The following is an 11,942-nucleotide window of genomic DNA, read 5'->3' as shown; positions in this document are numbered from 1 at the left end:
GCCAAACCAAGCAACTTCCTATTGGTCAACATGGTGAATTCACCTGTCAAAGTTCACCAAACTTGAACTCCACTGGAAATCTGCGAGGGGAAATTCTTTGCCACAGGCAGTCCACCACATGAGATTACGATCGTGTGGATTACCATTGAGATGACTGTATTTTGATGATGGAATTTTTAGAATGCAAAGGAAAACTGTGACTGTGCCTTTAAGCGATCTAATTGATTTCGGGTGAGAACAGACCAAAATGTAACTCCTTTTTCACAATAAATCTTGACATCAGCAGTCTCCTTGGCGACCCTGATTTCAAGCTCGATTACAGTTCCTATAGCGCCGTCTTTATGCTGTCTTTATTTGCTTTTTTGAGTTTAAAAATGTTGGTCACCATTCACTTGCATTGTATGGACCTACAGAGTTGAGATATACTTCTAATAATCTTCGATTGTGTTCTGCAGAAGAAAGAAAGTCATACACATCCAGGAGGGCATGAGGGTGAGTAAATGATGAAAGAAATTACATTTTTGGGTGAGCTATCCTTTTAAAAATCACTTTCTCTCAGGGATTAGATAGAAGAAGAAAAAAAAAAACAGTTTAAAAGACACAAAGTCATGACATCTTTATATTTATTTAGAAAATACAATCACATTATGATCGATGTGGAGTATATTTAACATCACAAATAATCATAGCAGTCATAGCTACCACATTAAGCTTGTGAATCCCTTGTAGTGATTTTCACCTTTGCAATTTACATGGCCACTTTTTACTACACACCATGCAATGGTCAAATGTCAAGATGATGATATATATTGTGATAGAAGGTGAAGCCATTTAAAACGACTCAAAAATGTATACACCAAAAACTTGAATATCACATGAAATACTCTTCCATATTACCTCTCTGTCAAACAGATGAAAATCAATAAACATGGTCCCTAGCAAACAAACACATCACCAGAACATCACAATGTCATTGCAGTTTAAAATAACATTATTTATTGGTTGCCATATGTCACTTGTATTACTGAACAAATGACCAATGATAGCACTTACAAGATATAACTCAGTTATTGCAAAGGAAAAATGTGCAAATGGTTCTCTTGAACAGTCAAACGCCCTTCTCTAGAAACTTATTACTGTAACTAATTTAAGGTATGGGCTGCCAGGGGAGAAATATTAATATCAAAGAATGAAGAAAAGTTAAACCCTGGATTTTGGGGTGGATTTGTCGACAACAAATCTTTGATGCCACAGTAGTTTGAAAGAGGAAGACCTTAAAGCTGATGGCAGAGTTTGATCTGTTACATAAGTGGCAAAGAAATAGAGGGACAACTTAAATTATTCTATCAGTTGATCCATCTCTTCTTGTGGATGATAGAGAGAAAACTACATGCTTTCTATTCCAAAAAGGTTATGTGTGTGTGTGTGTGTGTGTACTTATTTACAGAAGTACTGAGTAATGTATTTATAGTGTAATTATTGTAAAGAGTTGCTCATAATCACACTTATGTTGTTATTATTATTACTACAGCACTAAGAAACATGTAATATGGTAAAACAGACTCTGAACAATAAAGTGCTGCTAATCCCGGTACCTTTTTTCCATTTTATTCAACTAATGCTTCATTCCTATGCAGTTGTACTTATAGACAACCAGTAAAACAGTGGAATGTAACAAAACACATTAAGAAAAAGGCAAAGTGAGATGACACCAATTACATTTCCAAAAGTAGGGCTGGGTAAAAATATAGATTTTCTGATGCATCGCGATCTTCGTTTGAATGATCTCGATATTGATTCTTAAATACCAAGATCAATCTTTTACTCTATGTGGCAACCCTCTATAATGCAACCAAATCTCATGCTATGCGACCAAAATGTCTATGATTAGCCACTGGCTAGTAAATATTCAGATTTCACCTACCAGTGATTGAGTAGTATAGAGGAGAAGTTATTATCACAGAGGTCCTTTCAGTGCATGTTGAGAGAAAAAGTTTGGTTTAACTGGTTCTGTGTGTCCAAAGACAAGATCCACCGATCCATATGTCACAGAATATGTCTCTTTTAATACCCTTTCTCTTTTTTTTATAGTCAGTTGTTGATTAAAAACAACAAAAAGAAACATTTAATCATAAATCACACATGGATCGCTAAAGAAATTACGCACGTCTTCTCTCGTTGTACGCGCTTACTGGCTGATGCTGCAAGTCTTAAAGAGACAGTACCGATTAAGCACGTGTTCTACATATCAATGTAAATACTTGTAAATAGTACAAATTATGCATGTAAACAATAAAAATATAACAAAAATATGCAAGATAATATATGCAATTTCAAGACATTAACTGATGGAACAGACTGAATTTGAAATTTTTTCAAAAGCTAAAATGTGACCAATTTGATGAGAAACTAATGATAAAATATAATTTATAGAATTAATATTTTCGAATTGCACTTAAAAGGGTTGCCTAGAGGGTTCCTTTATCATTCAGAGCATAAGCTGAGAATTTATTTTATATGTAAGCAAAATGGACTTTATAACAGAAATGTACCCATATGAATCGATATCGAATCGAGATCGAAAGCTTATGAATCGGAATCGAAACGAGAAATCTGTATCAATACCCAGCCCTAGTGAAAAGTGCTTACAGAGAATGCAAAGAATGCGCAGCTTATTGAGAATTCATGTCGATCGGAAAAAAAAATGTATCCTGAAAAAAACAAACAAAACAAAACAGAATTCTGGATTAATCCGGAAAAATCACAACCCTGGGTGATACCATGGTTTTTGGACATGTACCATGGTAATATCATGGTATTCTTTGAAGTATGTTGGAGTGTCAACAATAACAGCAAATACCATGGTACATGAATATGGTAATCACTGTGCAACTGTATATCAAATTGCCATGGTATTACCATCTAATACCATCACTGTACCAAGGTACTGCCACAGTACTTTTTTGCATGGGTTGTCCAGTTTGAGAGATGATTCAGTGCAACTTTGGTCAAAGTTATGGTCATCATCTTGCATTGTACACCAGCTTGATGCTTATACACTGACATTATGACAGCTTCCCGTACAATATATGGTATCAGTTTTGCAGCATCATGCATTTTATGGCTCTATAATCAGTTGTGGTTTCGACCCATTAAGAAAAAACTATGCAAAGTTTCAAAGACCATACGTCAAAGATGAAATGGCAACAAAAAAAAAAATAGTTCTACTTCATAGATTAAACCTGAAGTATGTAATTTCTGCACCATCAAATGGAACTGCAAAAATTGAGGACACTGCACACCCTCAAGGCATTGGAGCTGCACTGAAATTCACCCCTTGGTTTTGATTTGCATGTTAATTAAATATTCACTTATTCAGAGCTTCATTTTAATTAGAGATAAAACTCTGGTTGGTGTTAAAATTAAATAAAAAACGGGGGCAGAATCTTCGAGTTGATGGCTATTTTTTTGGTTTTATATGTGTAATATCACAATGGTGCAACAGTATCCTGCAGTTTAACAGACATGTCAGAAGTCAGCAGAAGCCATAGTCCACCCCATCGAAATATTCAAAAGCTAAAACTACAGTACTTCCCTATCCTTTCTTGATGAGTGCCAATCCTCATAAGGGCAGGAAATGATGCCAGATGCTTCATCAAGACTGCTGGAATTTTTCCAGTTTCAGAGTATCGACACAAAAGATGTAAAGAAAGAGAGAAAAACAGGCAAATAACTTTAAGTGAAGGACTTAAAACTATTTTCACTGCTCCCTGACAATCCAAGTCAAAGAAAAACACTGGACATTGCTGGCAGATGATCAATGAGGTTAATATCTTACATTCGAGTTAGAAGACACACAAAACAATGTAGAACCCACATAAAGCAACCTGATTGACAACATGGAATTATTACCAGCATACTGGCAGCAATTGAATGATTCTAGATCCTCCATAAAATGGGCTCCAAGAAATCAGGACCTCTTTAAGTTCTCATAGCTTCTCAGTCAAGCTGTCCAAATGCACTTTGAAACATGACTGGGGACAACCAGAGCATCTCAACCAAATTATATTGCCAGTAGCCCATGAGGAAACCAAACGCAACATCCGTCACATTATGGCGTCCAAGGAGAACCCTAGAAAAACCAACAACAGTGGCCCAGAGCAGGACGAGCACACGGAGTGGGGCTGCCAGCACCAGGTGGGCCAATAGGAAGCGGGCACACATTGCGGAACGTGTAGCATGGCCTGATGGAAAGGAATAGCGGTCCACAGAGAACGTGGCAAACATATCCATGCGATTATGGGTTGGACGTCGACGCCGCACAACAGCCTTCACCATGCCAACCAGCACAAGGTCCAATACCAAGGCTGAAAAAAGGGGGAAGAGAAAGAGAGATAAATACAAAAATGTGAGAGACTGGACAACTGAGAGATAATGTAAGTTCCCACAGCTTAGTCTGGTTCCTCTCAAGCTTTTTTCTCTCCACTAACTAAACATCTTTGGAGTTTTTTTTTCCCCTTGCTACGGTCATCTTTGGCTTGCTCACTGGGGGCCTCAAGAAATTGATATAAATTATATATGTAAAAGCTGTTATAAAGCCTGATATAAAGCTGTTATAAAGCTGATATAAAGCTGTTATAAAGCTAATATAAAACTGTTATAAACTGTTATATAGCTTATATAAAGCTGTTATAAAGCTAATATAAAGCTGTTACAAACTGTTATATAGCTTATATAAAGCTGTTATAAAGCTAATATAAAACTGTTATATAGCTTATATAAAGCTGTTATAAAGTTAATTTAAAGCCGTTCACTGGGGACATTAAGCCATGATCTTCTGTAAAGCTACTTTTAAACAATTTTAATTGTGAAAAGTACTATACAAATAAAATTGACTTGACTTCACTTGTAAACTTTTGTTCACCAGGGAAATACTGATGCCAAAGTCTAGTATTTAGGGTTATGGGTTTGTTTTCTTGCCAAAAGAATTACTGAACCCAACAGTTGAAGCCTATAATTTTATTTTCCTTCCTTAAAAAGGAACTGAATGCATTAACTAGAAAGGTTATGACTTTTTTAAAACCATAACAGGCCTAGTGGTAAATCAAGGGTGCAAATGACAAATGTTCAAGTTAGATTGATGAATAAATCATGTTAAATCAGACCTGGCTGTTCACAATGAAGGCACACTGGAAAAAAATCTGATATATTTCCACATATGAAAGTGGCCCATGCAGATCAGATTTGAAAATGTCAGTTACAAAGCGCTTTCGGTTGTTCACACTGTCATCCAATTTTCAGCAGCGGTGTGAACATACCTGTGACACTCGGTTCAGTGCCAAATGTATGCAGTCAGTGAAGCAGTGTAAGAATTTCATCTCTCTGAGCAATACTTTTTAGACTTTCCTTTTTGTACCATTCCCTTGCAACACAACTATCTTATCTTTTCCATTAGGCCAATTCTTAGAGAAATTTTAGCACTTGTGGATTGAAGCTTTAAGGCATGACACTCTATACCACAAACAAGCTGAGCAGGGCATGGAGTTCATACTTAGTCAATGTAAATGGGATGTCAAAGTAACAGGAATGTCCGTGAAGTGACATAATTGCCATATTGGGATTGGTAAGTGGATGACTATCACTCTATTTTTCCTCTGGAAATGCTGCCAAGATTAATGATAAATAAAACAACATCTCTCCACAGGCAACAAACAAGAAGCCTGTTGCATTTAAATAGGGTTGGCAATAAGCCATGTCAGTAATGGAAAGCAGAGATGAATGGACACCTGCCTCACCTGGACATACCCTTGGCAATGAAAACATTTGAGTGAGAGAAAGAGTGATCCAAAAGAAAAAGATCAGGGATGTATAAAGGGTCCAGAGGGAGGAGAGGAAGTGGATATCGATTTGCTTCTTACATCTCAAGGGAAATGAGTTTGATAAAGGATAAGAAAGAGAGGAGAATGCAGAAGTGTCCAAGAAATCAAAAATGACACCGACCATTGCCAGCGTATATGACGGTGCATGCATTTTTAATTAAAAGGTTGGGCTATATAAGTGACATGCGTTATCTTATGATTCGTTTTTCAAAGGAATGTTCAATACAAGTTCTACTCTGTGGCATGCTGTTGATTAACACAAAAAATAATTTCTACTAGTCCCTCAATTTGTAAAAAAAATCTAACAAAAAACACTATAATGGACTTAGAATGAAAGTCTATGGGGCGAGACATGGCACCTAAATTAACAACAAAATACACACGGTTTTGAAAATATAGCCAAAATGCCTCAACATTACATGTGTTAAAGGAATAGTTCACCCAAAATTGAAAATTCTCTCATCATTACTCACCCTCATGCCATCCCAAATTAAGATTTTTAGAGGACTATCTCAGCTCTGTAGGCCATACAATTCAAGCGAATGGTGGCCAAAACTTTGAAGCTCCAAAAAGCACATAAAGGCAGCATAAAATTAATCCATAAGACTCCAGTGGTTTAATCCATGTCTTCTGAAGAGATCCAGTTGATTTTGGGTGAGAACATACCTTTTTCACTGTACATCTTGCCATTGCAGTCTCTTGGCACGATCATGATTTCAAGCTCGATTACACTTCCTATAGTGCTTGACGCATGTGCAGAGCGATAGATGGCGCTAGAAAGTGTAATCAAGCTTGAAATCATGATCGCCAAGGAGACTGCAGATGCTAAGATTTATAGTGAAAAAGGAGTTACATTTTGGACTGTTTCTTACCCAAAATCATTTGGAAAGCTTCTGAAGACATAGATTTAACCACTGGAGTCGTATGGATTACTTTTATGCTGCCTTTATGTGCTTTTTGGACCTTCAAAGTTTCTGTCACCATTCACTTGCATTGTCTGGACCTACAGAGCTTAAATATTCGTCTAAAAATCTTTGTATTCTGCAGAAGAAAGAAAGTCATACATATCTGGATGAGGGAGAGTAAATGATAAGAGAATTTTCATTTTTAGGTGAACTACTCTAGGGTCAGCGCATCTCAAGTGGTCCAATACAGGTTGCTTGACCATTTTTAAATTTCTTAATTGTATTTTTTTTTTTTGTTTTTTTGTTTTTTTTAGTGATTATCTCTGGTTTTGCAAAACCAGTTTTTTATTTGTATTTTACTTGGTTTAACTTGGAAAAGTTCATTTATTTCAGTAATTCAACTCAAATTGTGAAACTTGTATATTAAATAAATTCAGTAGTTTAAGTCTTTGGTTCTTTTAATTGTGATGATTTTGGCTCACATTTAACAAAAACCCACCAATTCACTATCTCAAAAAATTAGAATATGGTGACATGCCAATCAGCTAATCAACTCAAAACACCTGCAAAAGTTTCCTGAGCCTTCAAAATGGTCTCTCAGTTTGGTTCACTACGCTACACAATCATGGGGAAGACTGCTGATCTGACAGTTGTCCAGAAGACAATCATTGACACCCTTCACAAGGAGGGTAAGCCACAAACATTCATTGCCAAAGAAGCTGGCTGTTCACAGAGTGCTGTATCCAAACATGTTAACAGAAAGTTGAGTGGAAGGAAAAAGTGTGGAAGAAAAAGATGCACTACCAACCGAGAGAACCGCAGCCTTATGAGGATTGTCAAGCAAAATCGATTCAAGAATTTGGGTGAACTTCACAAGGAATGGACTGAGGCTGGGGTCAAGGCATCAAGAGCCACCACACACAGACGTGTCAAGGAATTTGGCTACAGTTGTCGTATTCCTCTTGTTAAGCCACTCCTGAACCACAGACAACGTCAGAGGCGTCTTACCTGGGCTAAGGAGAAGTAGAACTGGACTGTTGCCCAGTGGTCCAAAGTCCTCTTTTCAGATGAGAGCAAGTTTTGTATTTCATTTGGAAACCAAGGTCCTAGAGTCTGGAGGAAGGGTGGAGAAGCTCATAGCCCAAGTTGCTTGAAGTCCAGTGTTAAGTTTCCACAGTCTGTGATGATTTGGGGTGCAATGTCATCTGCTGGTGTTGGTCCATTGTGTTTTTTAAAACCAAAGTCACTGCACCCATTTACCAAGAAATTTTGGAGCACTTCATGCTTCCTTCTGCTGACCAGCTTTTTAAAGATGCTGATTTCATTTTCCAGCAGGATTTGGCACCTGCCCACACTGCCAAAAGCACCAAAAGTTGGTTAAATGACCATGGTGTTGGTGTGCTTGACTGGCCAGCAAACTCACCAGACCTGAACCCCATAGAGAATCTATGGGGTATTGTCAAGAGGAAAATGAGAAACAAGAGACCAAAAAATGCAGATGAGCTGAAGGCCACTGTCAAAGAAGCCTGGGCTTCCATACCACCTCAGCAGTGCCACAAACTGATCAACTCCATGCCCCGCCGAACTGAGGCAGTAATTAAAGCAAAAGGAGCCCCTACCAAGTATTGAGTACATATACAGTAAATGAACATACTTTCCAGAAGGCCAACAATTCACTAAAAATGTTTTTTTTATTGGTCTTATGATGTATTCTAATTTTTTGAGATAGTGAATTGGTGGGTTTTTGTTAAATGTGAGCCAAAATCATCACAATTAAAAGAACCAAAGACTTAAACTACTTCAGTCTGTGTGCATTGAATTTATTTAATACACGAGTTTCACAATTTGAGTTGAATTACTGAAATAAATGAACTTTTCCACGACATTCTAATTTATTGAGATGCACCTGTATTTGAAGACCCCCCGGAATGGCTTGCCCCATAGACTTCCGTTGTTTAAGCATTATTTTGAACGTAATTTGGGTTTGTTTTTACGAACAATTTACAATCGATTTTTGTGGTAAATCTATTTTGAACCCGGAACATTGCTTTAAAAGAAACACCCAGCAGTAAATGCGCATTACCCATGATCAGGTTCAGCATGACCTCCTGACCGGCGGCACTGTCGCTTTTATGCAGGCAGTACGCGGCACCGGCCAACCACAAAATCCCGTGCCCGGAGATCTCGATGAGCTTCATGAGCGGTCGCACGCTGCCCCAGGACGAGTCCTCACAGGCGCATACACCAAGCCGCTTCGACAGCCACAGGTCGATCGCCAGCAGAGAGCTGAGCGCTATCCCGATGAAAGACGGATTTAATTTCATGCAGTCTTCCTCCGGTAACTGCTGCCCGCCGGTGGAAGAGGTGGACGAACCCGAGCCGCGGCGTCGGTTGGGGCTCTCGGAGGCTCGGAGCCGCGCTGATGTGGGATCAGAGCACTGTTTCTGCAGCAGGTTCGGCGGGGGAGTTCGGCTCAGTGAAATGAACTCATAGCGCCCGTTTCCACCACCGGTACACGGAACGCTGCCGCTGCGCCCAGAGCTGCTCCGCGCTTTTGGAGAAGGCATTTTACTTCAAGTATAACAATACAGATGAGTCCGATATTACTAGAATGTCTTCCGTTTTCTAATATGGCTTTTGAATGTCTCGTTTCTCAGATCATAGTTTTACAGGTGATAACAGAGAGCTCGTCTGACTGTACTGCGCCATGTTTAAATAGCAACAGCAGATTTTTGAGCAGTGAACACTGGGAAATGTTGTATTCTTTAACCATGTGACTACATTAAAGGAATAGTTCACTTCATTAAAAATTCTCATCAAGATTTTTAGAAGAATATCTCAGCTCTGTAGGTCCATACTGATGCAGTGAGATCCAGCAGATGGAAATGACTTCAATAAATCAGATGATTTGTAAAAGGAATAACAATTTTTAATTTGTAGAAATTAATAAATGAATAATAATGAAATAGTGAATACTGAATAAATGTGATAATACCGAAAATAAATGTTTGATTATAAAATGTTAAGTAGATATATCTGAAGGATATATCCAAGGATTAAGTCCTGGAATAAACCCAATTATACAAAGTCTTGTCTTTGTCTAATGAACTAAGTAAGTAAATGGAAATAAGTTAAAGTACAGAGAGTCAAGATGAGGCCTCAACGTTGGAGATCAGATGCGAAGAGCTAGAGAGTTGAGATGTTAGTCTGACACCCAGATATTCGTTAAGGTCTTTATACCTCTTGGGACTGTGCCAGAAGGCATTTCCTTTCTAGGTGCAGAAAGTTCTGCACAATGATGTAATGGCCCTGAGTGTCAGGTCAGGCGGTTAGGGCTTCTAGAAGTGTGAAACTTGTGGTTTGAGTGGAAAGATTGACTATAGCTCCACTCAAACAATTGTTTATGCAAACGATTCGTAAATTTACTTATCTCAGCGAAATGCGAGGACAGGTGTCCCGAAACATATACTGTTACTAGGTCTATGTCTGTTCTATGTCTGCACGTTTCTTGGAACAATCAAGCATGGATATGATGATAATAATACAGTGATGATATAAATTAATATAAAACTGAGTACATAAGTGTGAATATATGAATATGATTGCATAGCTTCTGATTATAGTTGATTTCAAGCATAATATCAATAAGCAAAAGTATAAAAAAAGTATAAAAGACTCTAGCCACTTGCATCAATACAATGTAAGTGAATGGTGGCCAGAACCTTGAAGCTCCAAAAAGCACATAAAGGCAGCATAAAAGTAAACCATACAACTCCAGTGGTTTAACCCGTGTCTTTTGAAGCAATCCAATCGGTTTTGGGTGAGAAACAGATCAATATTTAAGTCTCCTTGGTGATCATGATTTGAAGCTCTGTTGCACATCCTAGCACTCTACGCATGCGTCATACACTAGGAAGTGTAGTCGAGCGTGAAATCATAATCATGCCTAGAGACTGCAATGGCATGATGTACAAAAACGGAGTTACATTTTGATCTGTTCCAGCCCAAATCCAATTAGAAGATGTGGATTAAACAATTGGAGCCATTTGGATTACTTTTATGCTGCCTTTATGTGCTTTTTGGGGCTTCAAAGTTCTGGTCACCATTCACTTGCATATGGACCTACAGAGCTGAGATATTCTTCTAAGTTACTGTTCTGCAGAAGAAAGAAAGTCCTACACATCTGGGATGGCATGAGGGTGAGTAAACGATGAGAAAATGTAAAACATTTTGGGTGAACTATTCCTTAAAAACAAATACAATAATTGCATTTTTATTCATTAATTGAGTCATTGAGTGCAATTTTGAAATAAAAAACACAAAAATCAGATGTGGAAAATCGCATTTGTATTGCAAGTTGTTGGTACAAAATGTAATTTATTTTCAAATATTGTCACTGAAAGTTGTTTCTCAAGAAATATCAATAATAATACAGCATACTTTTGATATGCAAACAGTTTAAAGACGGATCACAGGAAAATTTGCCAAACAAATGTAATTTATCAATTAGAATTATAATATACGCATGTATTAGAATAATGATGTTGTAGTATTATATCAGAATAAAAATGTTACTACACATACTATACAGTCACTTGATGCAAATGGTTCATACTGTAGCTTATGTAAGTAGATCACACTTCAATAAAATGCTGAACACGTGTGAAACATCATGTCCAGTATCTTGCCCACATTTCCACATTGTGTCTTATAATCAGCAAACACTGCAAATAATGTAGGGCAAACCTCTATCCAGGGCATATGTGCTACATTGACAATTCTTTAATTCAAAGATCGAATAACAGAAACAATATGTTTACAGAAATAAAGAGCTGATTGTATAATAATAATAACAACTACAATAATAATAATAATAATAATAATAATAATAATAATAATAATAATAAATGAACAGCTCTGGTAATGTCAAAATCACACCATCATTCTAATGAAAAAGGGAAAAATCATCATAAGAATGCAACAATGAAATAAACTGTGAAAAATTATTTTTTCTTTTTACTGTACGGTTTAATTACTAAAATAAGTCCGTATATTTAAGATTATTAAATTTAAAAATGTTTTTAATGTTGACTAAAATAATACATTGTGCATAACAGACGGCATAATTGTATTTCCTATTAGACTTTCGATGTTTTTC

At 37.2% G+C, this 11,942-nt stretch overlaps 1 protein-coding gene across 1 annotated transcript; it reads right to left on the bottom strand.

Annotated features, from left to right (window-relative positions):
* Positions 1-606: 606 nt before the first annotated feature.
* LOC127410403 (polyisoprenoid diphosphate/phosphate phosphohydrolase PLPP6-like) lies at positions 607-9,852 on the bottom strand. The gene is made up of 2 exons (XM_051645659.1): positions 8,868-9,852; positions 607-4,367 (listed from the first exon to the last, which is right to left on the bottom strand). The coding sequence occupies exons 1-2, from the start codon at positions 9,349-9,351 to the stop codon at positions 4,000-4,002; spliced, it is 852 nt and encodes a 283-aa protein (XP_051501619.1). The 5' UTR covers positions 9,352-9,852; the 3' UTR covers positions 607-3,999.
* Between the last annotated feature and the right edge of the window lie 2,090 nt (positions 9,853-11,942).

This window comes from Myxocyprinus asiaticus, chromosome 19 (genome assembly GCF_019703515.2).
Source record: "Myxocyprinus asiaticus isolate MX2 ecotype Aquarium Trade chromosome 19, UBuf_Myxa_2, whole genome shotgun sequence".
Classification (NCBI taxonomy): domain Eukaryota; kingdom Metazoa; phylum Chordata; class Actinopteri; order Cypriniformes; family Catostomidae; genus Myxocyprinus; species Myxocyprinus asiaticus.
The sequence above is the reverse complement of the archived record's forward strand: the minus strand, read 5'-3'. Positions and strand labels throughout refer to the sequence as shown.

Excerpts from the sequence above, each read along its gene's own strand:
- LOC127410403 (XM_051645659.1), bottom strand. The coding sequence starts at position 9,351 with ATGCCTTCTCCAAAAGCGCGGAGCAGCTCTGGGCGCAGCGGCAGCGTT. Across the intron at positions 4,368-8,867 it reads CATGCTGAACCTGATCATGG|CCTTGGTATTGGACCTTGTG; the intron begins GTAATGCGCATT and ends CCCTTTTTTCAG.